At 44.5% G+C, this 18484-nt stretch overlaps 1 protein-coding gene across 1 annotated transcript; it reads left to right on the forward strand.

Annotated features, from left to right (window-relative positions):
- Nucleotides 1-1916: 1916 nt before the first annotated feature.
- CDADC1 (cytidine and dCMP deaminase domain containing 1) lies at nt 1917-17420 on the forward strand. The gene is made up of 9 exons (XM_032207838.1): nt 1917-1998; nt 4905-4999; nt 6530-6707; nt 7523-8101; nt 10159-10208; nt 11295-11464; nt 12012-12201; nt 12828-12888; nt 14182-17420. Exons 1-9 carry the CDS (start codon nt 1917-1919, stop codon nt 14253-14255), a joined length of 1479 nt encoding a protein of 492 aa, XP_032063729.1. The 3' UTR covers nt 14256-17420.
- The last annotated feature ends 1064 nt before the right edge of the window (nt 17421-18484 follow it).

Consider the following 18484-nt stretch of genomic DNA (forward strand, 5'->3'; position numbering starts at 1 on the left):
GCCACATTTGAGCTAAGTACAAAGGAACTAAACATGGCCCTTGCTCAAGGACCCACAAACATAACTTTGAGGGGGAGAAGACTTCCGCAACCATTTTTTAGCTGTAGTTTTCCTGGTAGAGTCCAAAAATTGAGGCAAGAACTTCTGAGACAGGGTGATACTGTTTCTCCGCTGAGGCCCAGCATCTTCAGTGTGGGGAAGGACCTCCATGAAATGTTTCCATATTTAACTTTCCTGGAAAGGTCAAAATTAGCTGCATTTTCAGATTTTCCAGAGGAAAAAAAAATATATATATATATATATATATTTTAAACAGAGTTCCCAGGGATTAAAACAAACAAACAAACAACTCTGCACCCTTGAATCCCATGTGCTTTGCCAGAGAAAAAGAATGGAAAACCCAAGTAGTAAACTAATTAAGGGGCATTAACATCACCTCAGCCATGCCTTAGATTTGCTTTCCAGTACCTTATCTGCTCTTCACCTCTCCACATCATTGTCAAAAAAAATTTAACTCAAAGAAACGAGACAAAAAGTCTGGGTGGGCATCTTTTGTGGATACTGAAAGCCCGCACAGAAAGTCCTTCTGAACAACCTCTCTTTGAGAGTTGTTTCCTGGAAAATGGTTTTATTATTTAATTTTTAATGACTGCAATGTATAAATGATTCTCTGCATTTTCTTCCCTCCAGACTCTGTCCACATCCCTTCTGGGACCATAAGACTTTATGTACTTTTAACTGATATCTCAACCACTTTCAGGGATGCACTCACGTTTCCTTCACAAACCAATGACTGTTTCTTTATAACTGTATATTTTTGGAATGAAGTAACTCCCTTGTATTAAGTTACAAAATTTCAAAGCTACTACATACTGTTGCCCCTTTTGGAATCAATAAGGATTATCCAGCTAATTACAAGTCATTTTCCCTATAATAGAAAAGATGCTAAATATGAAGTCTGGGTTGATTCTAATTTAATTTCCACTAATGTGTTAGCCCATGAACAAAGGCAGGCAGCTCCTGTAAAAGCAGCTCGTCCTCCGGGAGCCCAATACCACCAGTACCTGATATCCAAGAAGGATATATTCTCTCAAATCAATGTTGCAACCCTCTTGGGTTTCTCTTTGCACCCTTCTCTCTCTGGGGCCTTGGTTAGTCCAAGTAACAACCCCAGATTGTTCCCCTGTGCTCAGCTCTGGTGAGGCTGCACCTGGAGTGCTGGGTTTAGCTTTGGGCCCCTCACTACAAGAAGGACATCAAGGCCCTGGAGCGTGTCCAGAGCAGGGCTACGAAGCTGGTGAAGGGCCTGGAGCACAAGGCCTGTGAGGAGCAGCTGAGGGAGCTGGGGGTGTTTGGGCTGGGGAAGAGGAGGCTCAGGGGAGACCTCATTGCTCTCTGCAGCTGCCTGAAGGGAAGGGGTGGGGAGCTGGGGGTCGGCCTCTGCTCACAGGTAACCAGTGACAGGACCAGAGGGAATGGCCTCAAGTTGTGCCAGGGGAGGTTCAGGCTGGAAATGAGGAGACATTTCTGCTCAGAAAGAGCAGTCAGGCACTGGGACGGGTTGCCCAGGGAGGTGGGGGAGTCACCGTCCCTGGGGGTGTTCGAGGCTGGACGTGGTGCTTGGGGACGCGGCACTGCTGAGGAACGAGCGACAAAAACAGACACGATTTTCCACCAACACCTTTATTAGGGTGCAAGAGGCTCCCCATTCGCACCCCAAGCCCCTTTCGGACGTTAAAACCCCTTTGGGTGCCATCACCGCCCTTTCCACCACACTCCTCCCCTCCGCCTCCATCCCGCCCCCTGCTCGCCATTAGCCGCGGTGCCCGCCCGTCAGCCGCGGTTGCCATGGCGGCCCCGAGGGAGGGGCCATGGCGGCCGGCCGGGGGGGCACGGAGCGGGCGGCACCGGCACCGATGCACGGAGCGGAGGAGGCGGCGGGGGCGGCCGGGGGGCCGCGGGCGAGGGCGGCGAGCACACAGACCGACAGCATGGCCGGTGAGCGGGGCTGCACGGCAGCACGGCCGGTGTGGAGGCTCAGCCCGGGGGGTGTGTGTGTGTGGAGGGGGCGTGCGCTGCGGGCGGCGAGGGGGGGCTCGCAAAATGGCTGCCCGCGCTGTGGGGCTGCGGGGTGAGCCCTACAGCCGGCACCAAGCCTTACAGCCCGGCCACATCCCGCGGGAGAGGCCTTTCTGCCTCCCCTGTAGGAGCTGTGGGGTTCCTGGTGCTGCCCTTCCCGGTTTGCTAACCCCTCTTGGGGGTGCTGTGTGTGGCTCCAGGGAGCGGGACCCCAAATCTGTGGGGGTAAAGTCGCACCCCTGGCGGGTGAGAGGGGCTCGGTGGGGGGCTGAGGGCTTGGGGCACCTCCAGGAAGCACACCCTGCCCGCCTGGCTTTGTGCTCAGCAGCAAAGAGCCTCACTGTAGTTGCTTTAAATTCTTCCATCTTCAAAAGTCCCCTGCTACCTCTTTCAAAAGGTCCCTAAGGTACCTGCCACCTCCCTCAGAAGTCCCCCGTGACACCTGCTCCCTTCATCAAAAGTCCCCAAAGGTCCCTGCTACCTTCTTCAGAAGCCCCCTGAGGTCCCTGCTACCTCCTTCAGCAGTCCCAAAAGTTTCCAGGCTGCTTTAACCAACCTTCTCTTCACTCTGTTGAACTTCAGGGAACCTTTAGCCTTGTAGATGAATAAAGATGTGGAGACATTTCCATGATACCTCTGACCACAGTTCTTTGCTTTTCCATCCCGATATCTTCCTGCTTCTCATTATACGTTTATGTCATTTCACAACATAAACGTATAACCAGCACATTCCTCGGTTTGTTTCCCTTGTGTACAACATGTCACACTCAGACTAGGTCCAAAAAACACCAAACAATAGTTCGGACTTGTTTCCATTGTATTTTATTTAAAATCTACTCTGTCTGGAAAATTGCAGTCCAATTTAGTAGACATGGTGGTAGACGTGAGTTGACGCGAATTGTGCTGCTTGCTGTAGCTTGCAACAAGAATGAACCCAAATACCCATTTAAGAAAACAAAACCTGCTTGTTTAAATGCAAGTTGGCAGACCTACCTTTAACGTTTGTTTGTAGTATGAGTGAGGAGAAATCTTCACATGCACCTTGCTAGCAAGCATGCCTGATGGGGCTGGCTGGGTGCCCCTTGCAGTGTTTGTGGGGTAGCAGAGCCAGGCAGCCTAAGGAGGCAGCGTGGCATCGGATGGTGCTGCTGACAGGATTAGATCTGCTTTCCAAAATCCCTAGTCATCTTGTTCTTCCTCCTGAGTGAGAAAATGCTGCAGAAATACTGTCTGAAAGTGGTGTGCCTTTTCATGGGTTGCGTATGTTTGTCTGCCATCCTAAATGTTTGGGTTCACAGCCATATCATTAAACTAACCCTCTCCACCAAAACAGTCTTAGTATCTGATTATATCTCTTCTATGCTAAAAGTACTTCAATAAATGCTTTTCCTTCGTTCTGTTCTTGCATCTGCCTTTTCCTCTTCTGCAAAAACGCCATCAGCATTTGTGGGAAAGGGTAAAAATGAAAATGATACCGTTATCAAGCAGCACTCATGAGACCTGCGGAGGAATGTGTGCTCATTACAGCTCTGCACGCACCCCTGGCATAGGCACTGGAGCTTTTTCCATGACTTAATGAACTTCTTGCCAAGCGTGAGGCACAGCAGCTTTCTGGTGTAAGTGTTAGTGAGCCCTGCAGCGCTTCCTCCTCTGTTTGTGGGACGCTCGGTGGTGCTGAGTGCTGGGTCTCACAGGGCACTGTCCCCGTTTTGAGTAGGTGCGACCCCAAATAGCACAACGTGGTCAGTTAGGAAGGGTTCTCTGCTGCCTCTCCGGTTATTCAGTTGGAACTGACAGCCTGAGTAAGAGGCTTTTTTTTCTTTTTTGGTGAAAATCTAACCCAAATTTAAGCAGACCATAAGAATTGAGAAGCGGGTTTCTCCCTAGCTGGTATAGCTGAATGATTACACAATGCCTCATCCGCCCTGGCAGAGGGTGTCAGTGTAAGACCATGATGGTGCTCGGATGGTTTTGCTCTCTGTGCGCCGAGCCCGAAGTTGAATCACAAGATCAGTCTCAGATTTCTGTCAGCATGTGTGATTCACTTGGGCACACGCAGTTCTGTGGGATCTGATCTTTGTTTTTTGCCCTTTGCTTGCAAGTAGGATTAACTCACTGAATTACTGTGAAAGTTTCTTTACGTCCTCATCATACAAATCCGATCTCTGCATCCAGGTGCAAGCACCCTGAGTTGACATCAACCCTCCCGAAGAGGACAGCGTGGATTCAGATGTTGTAACAGCAGAAGTGGTTGATAAAATAGCTTCTGTAGTAGCTGAGGTGGAAAATACTGTTCAAAACTTTTATTTGTGTCCGTGGAAAGGTTTTGGTTCACCTTCCAGCTCAGTTAGAACATGCTGGTGGTTGTGAGATGTGTATATTAAGCCCCTGAAGATGATGAGAGCCCTCATTGTAAACAAAGTCTTGCTGCATGTCGGCTTTCAACACTTCCATATCATTACACAGAAAGGAAACTTGAAAGCTTAGGTTATGAAAAGTGAGGGGATTTTTAAAACACAGAACTTGTGCCGGTTTTGTTTTTCCTTTCTAGAAGCTTGGATGTTTCTGAAAGAACTAGGATCTCAGAACTTAAAGGTAAAGAGAGACAAGATACTGCTCAGCTCCCTGGTCACATCTTGCCTCTTCTAGCTCTGGCTGTATTCTTCCAGGCATATCCTAATTTAGGAAGGAAACGTGGAGTCCGGTGTGCCACCTTGGAAGGGTTGCTGACATCTCTTCAGCATCCCTTGTGTATCTTAGTCATTAAAACATTATATTTTCTTTATGCTCTTTAATAAATATTATTTTTTTTCTTCTAATGACAGGTCAAATACCAAGGCTTTCCAAGGTCAATCTTTTTACTTTGTTCAGTCTCTGGATGGAGCTCTTTCCTTCAGCCGAACAACAGAAGAAGTCGCAGGTAAAAATGTCAAGGCTTACTGTTAATTGGTCTTTCTGAACAGATGCTAATAGCTCCTGCAGTGAGTTAACTAAATTGTTCTTTATATTATCGATGAAAGGAGGAAAAAAAAAGAGGTGATAGTTTTCTTCAAATATTTCTCAGAATTAGAAGAAAACCCAGTGTAGGGAGAAAAATAGCAAAACAGTTAAATAACGTTTTGTTTTTGAAAAATAAATTGAAAGGCAAGATCTATCCCCAACAGGTGAAACAATCAGTAAAAGCTGCTGGAGAACTTTGAAAAGCATTACACCAGAAGTATGGCATATACTGTGCATTTCCTACTTTATACTAATTATAACTTTAAGATCAGTGTGGCTGCTGATGTAGAGAGAATATTTAAAATGACCACGGTGATGATTGTAGAAGAGTTTTCTCACACAGTGGAGGTGCACAGAACTATTTTAAACAGTTGTTGATAAAAACTTTTAGGTGACTACATTAGTGACAAAAGAAATCATCCTTGAGAATGGGTCTCATACCTAGCTGCCAGTTGCATGTCAAAGTACAGGGGTATTTTCAGGGTGTCCTGGAACAGGGGTTTCCATTTGTAACCAGAGTTCTTATGATGTTCCTTAAAATGATTACTGCTTCGTGCAGAGCAGACCCATGTGCTAAGATCATGTATCAACCAGGACAAGAAAAGACAGGAAAATAATCTGAGTGACAATTAGACCTAATTTTCAGAGTTTAGTGTTGTATGTCCCAGACTAGATTGCTGTCTTTGTGAAAGAGGGAGAGACGAACACTATACAGACTTCAAATGCAGTTTCAGATTTAGTAATGCAGTTAGGAATGGGACATGGGTTATACGTAGGGCTTTGGTACAGCCTCATCTCTGTAACTGCAAAGAAATTGAATAATTTACAGACAAGTGTTCTGGTAGCAGCTGGACTGCATAATGAGATCTGTTTCACCAGCTTCATCAAACTAGCCAGCGTTCAGTTTCCTCACAGCACATGGGAATCCAGATGTAAGAGCTCTTGTCTGTGATATGCAGACGTTTTCCATGGAAACTTCTTTAGAACCATGATTTATTTCTATAAATGGAGACTGAAATAAAACTAGAGAAGCAACTGGATCCCAGGATGATCAAGGTTAAGAACGAATTTAAACTCATCAACCCTTTTAGATGCTGAATGATTCAGAGGGGATTTCAGTTATAGTTGACTGAATTCTCTATGCATCTCCTGGGTTTTGTAGTGAGCAAAACAATGACCAACAAATTCAGAAATTTACAACAGGCCTTGATATGAAGTTTGGCAGGGGCACAGCACTCAGATATTAAAAGACTCATGTAGAAACCACCACTGTGTAGTGAAAATATAACAGATTTATTTAATGGTTGATATCAAATTTGTACTGAGGAGTATGCTTTGTTCCTGGTTGATTAGAGTTACCCAAGGAAGAGCTGTAATATCCCAGTGGGCTTGATGCTAAAAATAATTATTATAATAATGATAATAATAATAATGCATTTTTTTTCTGTAGGTAAAGAAGAGTGGGCTAGTTGTGGTGAAAAACATGACGATTATTGGTCTTCATTGTTCCAGTACAGACTTGCACGCTGGCCAGATTGCACTCATTAAACACGGATCAAGACTTAAAAACTGTGATCTGTATTTTTCCAGAAAACCGTGTTCGACTTGTTTAAAAATGATTGTAAACGGTAAGCAACGACTGCATGATAGCAGGGGGAAGAGTTACCCTTGCGATTGGTGGTATCAGAAAGCTTGTTTTCTCTTTGGATTGTCACAGATGTGAGTGCTGGTTGCTAACTTGTGTAAGCCTGCGCTGAAATTTGCCACAATCTGCAAACGGTATTGAATGTGCATTCCCTGAAGGTCAAGGTACTAAGTGTTTGCTAATGAGACCCCGTTTGTTTGTGCAACTAACACTGGTGATGGTTCTCTCTCCTGTGGGATGCAGCATGGAGATTCTCACATACCTGTTGTACTTCCCAAGAACGACCCGAAGTCTGATGGCTAGGGTCAATTGCTGTATTATTTCCTTGCCCTCTCATTGCTTGTCAGTGGCAACGCTGTATTTTTGAGCAGAAATCACGGGAAGTACTTTAAGGCTTCCTTTTTTCCAAGTGAGATAAAAGCAGGTCAGATAATTCTCTTCCTGCAATGGGATCTGCTGGTACAGCCCATCTGTAAGTTTTGGGTTTGGATCTCAGGAGCAGCTTCTCTTAGTGCTAACTTTTTGTGTGTGGTGGTAACGTATCTGTCGTAGGCAAGATGTAAACTTAGGCTGCCACAAAGAACTTAGGAAGTTCCAATTTTTGTCTGTGGCCTGGTTATCAAGTTGGATAAGCTCTTGACAGTGACATCTGGTAGCATTCTTCCTGCCCAGACACCTTAAGCACCACTTGGGGTCTTGAAGGAGTAAAAACAGGGTTAGGCAATAGTGTGTTGACTATAAGGTTTGTGTTGCACTCTACTTAAGTGGCTCCTTTTGCTGCATTATCTTCTCTTGCAGCTGGGGTGAACAGGATTTCCTACTGGCCTGCCGATCCTGAAATCAGCTTGCAGAACGAGGCTTCCAATCCCATGACGACTGACGATGCAAAGCTAGATGCCAAAGCGGTGGAACGCCTCAAGTCCAATAGTCGTGCTCGGGTGTGCGTGCTGCTTCAGCCCTTAGTATGCTACATGGTGCAGTTCATTGAAGAAACTTCCACCAAGTTGGATTTTATTCAAAAAATTGCAAAATCGCAGCCTGACTTTAATACTGACTTTTACACCGCGTGTAGGCAAGAGAAAATAAAGGAGTACGAAAGCTTATTCCTGATTTCAAATGAGGAAACACACAAGCAAATACTGATGACAATAGGGCTGGAGAACCTCTGTGAAAATCCCTACTTCAGCAACCTCAGGCAAAACATGAAGGATCTCGTCTTGGTCTTGGCCACAGTGGCTGCCAGCGTCCCTGTCTTTGGTTGCTTTGGGTTTTACAGCACGGACTCGCAGCCAGCAAATGAAACACACCATCAGGGTTTGCCCCAAGAAATTGCAAGGCACTGCATGATACAAGCCCGGCTACTCGCGTACCGCACAGGTGAGTTCTCACAGTAGTGGCAGAGGACCGGGTCTCGTGAGCAGAGTGAGTTCCTGATTTCAGTCTTGTTTCCTCCAAATACTTCCTTGAGCAAGCTGCTGAATTGGCGCGTGCTTCCGTTCCTACACCCGTGAGGCAGGAGCAGCAGCAGCCGTAGAAACTCCACGGGGGAACATAGTACTAGGTGTGAAAGCACTGAGCTTTTCGAAGAGAAAAATCAATGCAGGGATCTCACATGCCCACTAGCAAAGCCTGCCAACACCTGTCTGAAAATGCAGCACAATGGCTTTTAAATTCTTCTTTAAGTAGCTCTTTTTACAGACATTTCAGAAGACTGTCCCCAAAGTTTAAGCATATTGCGTACACTTCTTCAGAAAAGAGCAATGGAATAATACATCCTTGAGTAGGGCATTAAATACTAAATGTTAAATTTCCTAGTTTAGTTTTATTAGTGAAATTGGTTATATATCTGACAGGGATGTTCTCTGCAAAGCTTCTGGGGTTTTGTTACACAAGCTTTTGGGGTGAGGCATAGTTTGGGACTGCCTTGTGATGCATATTAATTTTGTTCGGTACTTTATTCTGTCTGTGTAGCAAGGCAGCAAACTGGAAAGTTCTTCCAGAGATTTCTTAATATAAAGACTTAAAATTTGATGATACTCCTTAGCGATTTGTTTTTTAACCCAGGTAGAATAATTACCTTTTTAAATCATTGTAAAAAATAAATAGTACGTACTTAAAGCAAAACTAATCCCCGTCAGGTCAGATGCTGAATGTGCCTTTTGACTTTTTCAAATCTTCTAGTTTCAAATCTTGTTATTTTTATCAAGGGTGAGTCTTCACATTTTGGAACTTTACTAGGATTTTTTTGTTTGGTTGGCTGTTGTTTTTTTGTTTGTTTGTTTTGGTTTTGGTTACTGCTCACAACTGTAGTTACCAACAGTTGCAGAGGAGATTGGGTTTTTAGAAGTAATTCAGAGGTTGCATGGAACCAGCTGTGAGGTTTTTGAGTTGCTTAGAGACCAAGATAGACTGACCAAGCTTGACTACCTGTTGAGTACCTTGGTGCAGCAAACTTCAGTTTTATCTCTGCTTTTCATCCTGAACTCATGTTTGTTTTTAGAGCAAACACTTATTCCACATTAATCCCATAATGAAACACTAATTCTCTATGAAATTAAAATCAGTAGCAACCCTCCTGCTTGACATTACCATGCAGATGCATATAACAAAAGCAAGATCAAAAGATATTTTCTATGCTGGGTTACTATGTATCAATAACTAATAAATGTGTAGAATATAAATAAAGTCAGCCCTCATAAAACCTATATTTGGCAGGAGAAAACCCTTTTTGAGTGATTGTGTGTGGTAGTGATACCAAGGATGATGGAAAATTGTTAATTGAAACAGTGTAATCTACAGTATTCATCACGAGAAGCCTGAAATATATATTTTTTTGACCTTGATACGTTGTTTTAAATGGTCAAGACTCTCCTTAATACCGACTGGGGAAGGTTTAAAAGATCCATAAAAGTCTTCCAAGTCACGTAATGGAAAGTTCTGTTCCAGTTTTCCCATGGTAGTGATAGGAAACATCCCCCAAAAATCTGAGTGTTAACATTTTTGCCTCTCAGTTGGGTATAAAATAAAACTAATTTTGATAGGAGTTCAGACTACAGAACCGTAAATGTAGGGAGTGGCAGCAGTTAAGTAATAAATATGAGAAGTGGTTTTATTGGGTTTCTATCTCGGATCATTGTGCCTGTCTGCATGGATTCTTGGCACATTTTCTTACTGATACACATATATTGGTTGCTACTCAGCATTTGTGGGCAGATGTACTTGGCAAAGCCTTAGAAAGGCTGGCCTTGCACTTCGAGCACACCCAGCATTGCCAGTAGACTCGTGTGACTTTGCAGCTCTCACTCTTTCCGCATTCTTTTCTCCTGTCCACAAAACAATGAAGGTAATTCTTTACTCTAGGACATCATATATTAATGTGTACGTAACGTAGAAGTACCTTATTTGTTACTCACTGCTAAAATGTTGTGTTTTAGAGGATCATAAGACAGGAGTTGGAGCTATTATTTGGGCAGAAGAAAAATCAGTAAGTATTGTACAAGCTGCCTCTTCTTGCACTCATCATTCATACGCTTGTATCTGCCTTGAGCTTGTTATTTTACTTTGAAAAATGCACCTGTGTATAAACACACGCACATGTAGGGTGCTATAGAAAGCTTGCCCTTCTCGTTGTTTGGTAACTAAGCTAAAGATTTTTCACTGCTATCCTGTCAAGATGAAGGAGAGTGATAAAGCACCACAGAAAGAAAACCCTGCCACGATGTTTCTGCCTGACTTTTTAGTGTGCTTGCTTCCCTAGTTGTTGTCAAATACTCCAGGTGTTCCAGCTATGAAGCTTTTTCCCAGCTGTCTGCTCTCCTCTGTTGGAGAGGTCTCACAGCAATCATAGCCTGGGGATATTTGATGCAGTTGAACTGCTGTACTGACTTCAGCAGGTTCCCTTTTGAATCAACGCAATATTTTCCTGCAAATACCATTAAAGTGCTTTTTCCCATCTAAATATATCAATTTTATTTCTTTTTGTCTCTCATTACACATGTTACCAGTCCAGAAAGCCTTGTTCTTCATGGAACTGCAACATATTCTTCTAACATCTTTTTGTTTGTTTGTTTGTTTGTTTTTTGTTTTGTTTTTGTTTTGTTTTGTTTTTTACCACTTCAGTCATCAAGTGCTTATTGCAGTTTTGTTTCTTGTTCTTATTTCAATCACTGATTGCTACCTTGCTACTTTGTCCACCCACTGGTCGATGCATCAGTTCACAGGCAGGTGAAACGGTCCCTGGCACATCAAGGACTGGCTCCACCTTTCTTTAATTTTGCACATTGCAGTCTTAATGACTAAATCCTTCAGACTCCTTGTTCCTTGATAAAAGGAACGCCTGGTGCAGTGTGTTGTCCGTGGCGTTGCAGTTTGCCTGTGTGGCTCCCGTGGAGCTTAATGGAAAAGCTCCATGGAGCTAGCAGGAGCTGAGTTTTCTTTTATCAGCTGTAACTTGGCATGAGCTGATAATATTTGCATACTAAACAAAATGGGAAAGCATATATTGCACAACTATTTGACTGAGTACTGGGTCGAAACGTCACCAAATGTGCTGATTTGCTTGCTGTTGCAGAGAAGCTGTGACGGAACAGGAGCAATGTATTTTGTAGGCTGTGGTTACAACGCCTTTCCCGTTGGGTCCGAATATGCCGATTTTCCACACATGGACGACAAACAAAAGGATCGGGAGATCAGAAAGTTCAGATACATTATCCATGCTGAGCAGAACGCCTTGACGTTCAGGTAACGGGTTTGATTTTACAACAGGAAAGAAAGGAAGAGTTCAGAAACAATTCCATGACAAAAGCAGGATGTCATTCTGATAAAGTGTGGGTTGTGGTCACAGTCTTGTCGTATGCCTATGATGCAGACCTTGGGTGTGCACAGGCACAGCTCTGGGGTTGCTGCAGACAGAATCCAAGTGGACTTTGTTTCAAAAGGATATTCACCACGATGATTCACAGAAGGATATTCACATGCTCAATATGTGGCAGATACACGTCACTGTCTCTGGTTCCTGCCAGGACCATGCTATAAACTGAACTATGGAAGCGTGGCAATTGTTGAGGCTTCCAACATGATATGAAATACGCATGGAAATGCAGGAGGGGTGTTTCATTCACTGGTAGTAAAAACGAACCAGATGTCACTGTGTACCCATGCACACGACCACAAATAAGCTGCTTCTGTGTGTAGATACTAACACAACCCTTCTTTACTTGTTCCTGTTGTCACCATCCAAAACTCTCAAGCTGTAACTTCTGAAATTCTGTTCTCTGCCTCTTTGTAGGTGCCGAGAAATAAAGCCAGATGAGAGAAGCATGATATTTGTGACCAAATGTCCTTGCGATGAATGTGTCCCGTTAATCAAAGGGGCTGGCATCAAGCAAATCTACGCAGGAGATGTTGATGCTGGCAAAAAGAAAGCAGACATATCGTATATGAAGTTTGGTGAGCTTGAGGGTGTAACCAAATTTACCGTAAGTGTCTCGATGTACTGCATACTACAAATACAGGGAGGGAGGGCAGCGGGAGCGGTCATCTGCAGCCAGGGTGGAGGAGTGTTTCCTTGTGCTGCTGAATCATGTGCGAGTGCAATCGAGAGGTTGCTGTGGCAGGCCTCCTGGGAGGAGCGCTGTGCCATCTGCCAGATGGCGAGGCCGAGGGCGCCTGTTTTCTGGGAGGTAATTTCCTTCCAGATCGCCCTCTGACTTGTTGCTGCTGATCGATGTGGTGTCTTAACGCTCTGAAGTCCTCCTTGAGCCCTGTCACAGGCGGGCAGCTGATGTGGGAGATGGTTGTGTGCCTTGATAGGCCCTGCCAGCAGCTCCTGGAAGAGCTGTGCTGGGTTTTGGAGGTGGATAATGCACCTGTGCTCAGGGTGCTCACTGTGCCAAGCTGCAGCACTGGTGGCTTGCTTCCACTTCTCAAGGGAATAAATGGCGACACACCTCTTAACACCTTTTTATCCTCAAAGGAGGCGTGTGTTTGAGGGGGAACCCTTCTTTCCTCACCTCACAGTGGAGGGCTGGAGGGTACTTCTTCCTCCCCTTGCTCTTTCATCTGTCTTCTGGAATAAGTAAACTTTTTCTTCTTCTTTTACCAGTGGCAACTAAATCCATTTCACGCTAATGCCCTTGAATTCCACGATCCCATGACCAGGGAAAGTAAGTGGGTTTTTATTTTCATTAATGTGTTTTATGACTGAAATAGTAAGCGAGATCAAGTTTTAAACAAACCTGAATTCCTCTGGGGATTGATTTCAGTTAGTTAAATTTTGCTGTGAACACTGCTCTGACCTTCTTGAGTAGATGAACTAATGGTAAGTTAAAAATATGAGCTGGTTTTAGCAAATGCTTGGCACTCGCATGCGGTACAAAATCTCGTAATGCTATTATTCGGAACAGCAATATGCTCTTCTGCACTGAGATCGTTTCAGACTACTTTATCATGTTTTATATTGTTTTCTGTGAAGACTTTAAGGGACCTGGTGTGCCTTTCTTTTTTTTTTTTTTTTTTTTTTTTTTAAGAGAAGTTTGACTCCTCCAAGTCATTCAAATATGCTGTGCGAGACATTCCAGTGCTTATCTTACTATGAAGCAGAATCTACATCAGTGTTTTCCAATGAATATTTATTTATATGCTTTTTCTTCCTCCAGTTTTTGTTAGTTTTGATGGTAGCTGGGGCACAGGTCACAAAATCCTCGTCTACCTGCACCCCTTTAGAACTGGAGCTGTTACCTTCTGAAAACATGGATTAGATGAGAGGTGCACTGAGGCCTTGTTGTGCCACAGCAGGGGCCTACCTCTTGCACCTACTGCCAGCCATCAGTCCTTAAAATGTTTCTCAGTCGGAGGGGACAATAATGTGGAAAAATAAGCTAAATAATTTGTGTGCCTCAAGCAGAAAGATGTGGAGCATAAAGATAGGGAGCTGGTAGTTGCTCAAAGCATTGAGTACCATGCTGGGAGCATTATCAAGACTGCAGGTGGTTTTTGTAGCACATGAATAGCCACCACCTAGAAGCTAATTCCTAACATAGTGAGCTAGGTTAGTGAAGTCTTTCTGTTAGCTATTTCCTTATGGGTCACGGCAAGGAATGGGGAGGGAAGGTTCAGGGTGGTGTTTATGGCATTACTAATAACTGCCTAATGTCAGGGCGTGTTTGTCCCTCTCTCTGCTAATGGTTTTCAGCTGGAGATTCATCCTGTGGTACTTCTGTTTGACAACCTTTAGCAGGCTTCATTTTTCTAACAATGTTTTCTTTAGGATGGTATGCTCGCGGTTTCAACACTAAACTGTTTGAATTTGCTCTCTTTCCGTAATAGGTTTCTCTTGCTATGATTATTGCATGATCCCTATATGGGACCCAGTGTCATTCCAGTGTGCCTGTACCTGTTGAGTATTTAGACTATGCTTACTATTGTATTAACATATTTACCTTTTCTTTTTCCTTTAGATGGAGTCCAGAAAACAAAATCAGTAGATGACCAGCAGCACCAAAACAAGAAACTGTGTCTTGGTCACTATTGAATAATTCAGCACTTCTGCAGTCTTGCTCTTTATTTTTTATAATGCAGCCTGTTTGCACTTTCAAATAACAAAGAGTTTTATTTATTGTTTGGAAGGTGATTTTTAGAATAAGTTTATTTATGATGTCTTAAATGTTTTACAGAATTACCTGAAGGTCTTTTTAATTTACAAGTTCCTGGGGAAAAAAAATGCTGCTTGTATTTTCTATGAAAGTAATCGGGTGGCAAATCATTGTCAATGCATAAAAAAATACTGAAGGTTCATTGGTGGTAGGTTGGAGGAGTAATAAAAGAGTTATCTCCTTGCTTGGTGTATGGATTGAGGGGATGAATTTCTACATGCTGGGTTATTAGAATGCAGAAATAAGTAGAATACTCAAGGGAATCTCCTAGAAAATGGCAGATAAATCATCGCTAGTAATTATTCCTAGTCCCTGAAAGTGGCTTTTGCCTCTCAGTCAGCTTGTATGGTGGAGACACTGCCACTGGGATGGAAATGGTTGCTAGATGAGTGATTTGGAGATGAAGCTTGTCTCTCAAACATAACTTCTTCCAGCTACCATAGCAGCACGGCTGGTTTGTTCTGTGGTACTTGTGCTGCTGCTGTGTTCTGCGTGCTTCCTCAAGTGCATCCCATCTGAATTAATCTAGACCTAGATTAGGTTTTCTTTTTCCCAGCTTCTGGATACAGGCCTGAAAAATTTTGGCTGTACGTGTATCGCTGGCCCGGGCGTACTATGTGAAGATTGCTGGTGTTTAGTTTTTGTTAAGTTTCTATAACGGGCATCTAGGACTCGAGGCACGGATAAAGAGCCAGAGGTCCTGTTGTTCCTTAGACAGGGTGATCTGTACCAGTGGAACAGGCCAAATCTTTTCAGGTGCCAGTCTCTTCACTGTCTACATGAGGAGGTGATGTTAAAATAGCTGGTTTCATGCAGCCTTGTGTTGTTGCTACCTTTGAGGGGTGCTGTGTAGGGAACAGATAACTGGAATAGGGAGTTTTTACCCCTAGAACCTTTTGAGAGGTCGCTCTCCCTACTCTCAGCTGTTTGCTGCTATGAATGTGACCTCTAGCTGCTGTAGCAGATGTCCCAGGACTTTCTGTTCACTCCTCTGCTGAGCTCTCAAGTACAAATGCCTTAAACCTTTTTCATGCTGCTACTGGTAAGACGTGCAAACAGCCTCATCCCAGTTCTTCCACGCATCTTGTCTGTCTTTGTTGCCCTCCTCAAAACCCTGAAAGGGGAATCACGTTCTAAGATGCTGCTGCAGTTTCTGGTTTTACTTGTAGGCTTTGGATAGCAAAGCTGTGATTAGACAGTGCGCATAGTGGCATTAACGTGGCATTAATAAGAGGTAGTTTGCTCACACCCAGTCTGGCTACTGCTCCCATATTTTAAGGTTCAGTTCTTGGTGCTCGGAACTGCACCGAGGAGCTGTGGTTCCTCACAGCCCACATTGTAACTCCATACCAGAACAGGGCAGTGCTTACTGTGTATCCTCTTACTGCCATGACAATTTGCTCTCACTGAAGCTGGAGAAGCTGCTGTTTCCTTCAGTCTGGTTAAACTGAAGACCACTCTGCGGCTGCTGGAGGAGTGAGGTGCATGCTGTTAGCAGCAGAAATCTCACCAGGCAAGTGTTTGACCTGCACCACTGCTGCCCTGCTGAGCAGGGTGTGTACAGCTTCATTTCCCAGGAGCAGAAAGCGCTACTGAAAGAGGAAAATACAACCCTGTTTGTCAACTGAAGGAAGGAAGGAAGGTGAAATCCATTTTTTTTGCATCATACTGAAAAGAAGTGTGTTTGCACTTGCTCATGAGGAAGTAACTGAACTGCTGCTTCACTAGAACTGAATTACCACCAGGTCTTCTGGTCTAAAATGCAGAACTGGGATCCTGACCTTAGTTTAGGGCCAGCAGATCTCGCTGCAAGAGGTCTGTGCCTCACCTATCAGATGCAGAGTGCAGTGAAGATCCAGTTTTCAGACCGGGGATTAAGTTACTGTTCTGGGTGTTGTACAAACCTCAGAAATAGTTCTAGTTTGTTTTTTTTTCCTCTCATCAAGGAATACAGTTCCATTGCTTGCAACTTCCATATGAGGTTAAAATTGGGTAATGTTGGTGTTTCATAAGCAAGATTGTCTTTATAGTCAGTTTTAAATCATGAATATTTTTACTTTGGCATATTTTTTCTTTCCACTTCTTGTAAGCATCTTGTGTTAGAGTAATTACTCTTGGCTTTTCCTACAGATTGGAAGAACACTGTCCAGATTAAAGTAAAAAAAATCCACTCTATTCCCTGAAACTTTGTTTCTATAATCCATTGGCAGTGCTTTTCTACTTGAGGTAGAGGCAGGGGAAAAAAACAGGTGCAGATTTAAGGCCCCTTCATGTTTATACTGATCAGTCAACTGGTATCAAAGTAGGTAAAGAAGTCTGTATCTGTGCAGGAAAAGCTGAAATTGAAAAGTCCCCAAAAGGTTGTAGGTGTCCTGGGTGCAAGGAGAGGTAAATCAAGATACCCATCAAATATCCTACATTGCATTAAATAGCTACACTGCGGTGAATGCTGCTGGTAGCCTGTACTTCATGAGGAGTTAAGATTTTACCTTTACTTTTTATTGATTTTTTTTTAAAAAGTTATTTTTGTACAAAGCTTTCCGTGAAACTTGGAGCTGCTTTTAAGGCTGAAGGCTTGGAAGTCGGACTGTCTGTCATGCCGTCTTTCTGCAAATCCCTCCAGGGGTTCACAGATTTCTCTGATTATCGGTTAAAAACTACTTTACTTCTTGCTGGGATTGCAAAGTAGTGTCTTTATCCTGACCACTAGGAAGAATGTGAGCGGGGTTTCTCTCAGCCCCCAGACCCTGTAGGCGCTGCCGTGCACATCATCTGCTTACCTGAGAGAGGCATGGGAGGACTGGGCATCTCCTGCAGTGCTTGTCTTGCAAGTGAACTCTAGGGTGTTTGTTTCTTACTTAAAAAGAAAACTGTATTTAAAATTACCAAATCTAGAAGTTATATATTTTATATATGTATGAAATTTCCATTATGCATTTTGGGTCTATTCCGTCCATGCTGGAGCAGTCGTTTCAATTGCAGGTATTAACTACCAGTAGCAATTTGGCTTCTTGACTGAGAGTTACAGAGCTCCTCTGTTAATTATTTGCCTTACAGCAAAACGTGTTTTCGGCTAATAAATTCAGTAAGTACTGAAGTGTATTTTTAAGTGCTTTGGTGTATTAGAAACACTACAGAGTGCTTTGAAACGCGCACGCCCTTTACTGGCTGGGCGCTGTGCTTGCTCCTGCAGTCACAGCTCTTTGTGGAGCTGCATCGCCACCCTCTGCTCTGCCTGCAGACCTCGTCCCAGCCTCAGCCTGCCTCCTGCCAGCATTAAAGGACATTAATCCCATCCTTGGGAGAGTAAGAGCTGCCTCAGGGAGTTGCTTGGCTGGAGGAGATGGAAGAGGGCATGGCTCTGAGCATCCAGAAGCACAGTGGGTCCCGTGACAGTGGGAGCGTGACAAAACGCTCCCTAGAAACTCAGAGCACCGCTATCTGCCTCTGGGGCGTGTTGGAGACGAAACCCTGTGGCAGCAAGGAGCTGCTCCACCAAATTTCTGGTGGGGCCCGGCGCAGCCAGCAGAGGGCAGCGCCCGCGGGGCCTCGCAGCGCGGTGAGGCCGGGCCCGGAGCCTGCCCAGGGCCGCGGCTCCGCGGGCACCGCCAGCGGCCCGGCCCGGCCCGGTAGGGGGGCGGGCGGAGCTTTGCCGTGCACGGTGCTGCAGACACCCCAAATAAATCCCCCACGGCTCTCCATTCAGACAGCGAAAGGCGAAGGTGTGCTGGGACTCGTCGCAAAAGCCGTAGATGTGATGAGGGAAGAAGTGAGGCTGGCGCGGCCGCCACACAGGCTGAGCCGTGTTTGGGCTAGGGAGAGACACGCAGAGGGAAGGGCTGAGCACGGCTCTTCCCTGCGGTGTTTTGTGGCGTGGCATTTATCTCCTGCGTGCTGACAAGGATGGGTTTGTACCTGAAATTTTCCGCTTCGTTTTGCCAAGGAACTGGACTCCTCCTCATCGCGGGATGGTGTCCCACAGGTCCCAGGACCACTGAACTCCCACCACCATTGAAGGGATCATTTCTGTCTGTTCCAGCCATAACACAGCCGGTTACGTCTGCACCATGCCGCTCACTGCAGCTAGAGAGGCTCATTGACACAAACA

The sequence above is a fragment of the Aythya fuligula genome, chromosome 1, assembly GCF_009819795.1.
Source record: "Aythya fuligula isolate bAytFul2 chromosome 1, bAytFul2.pri, whole genome shotgun sequence".
NCBI lineage: Eukaryota > Metazoa > Chordata > Aves > Anseriformes > Anatidae > Aythya > Aythya fuligula.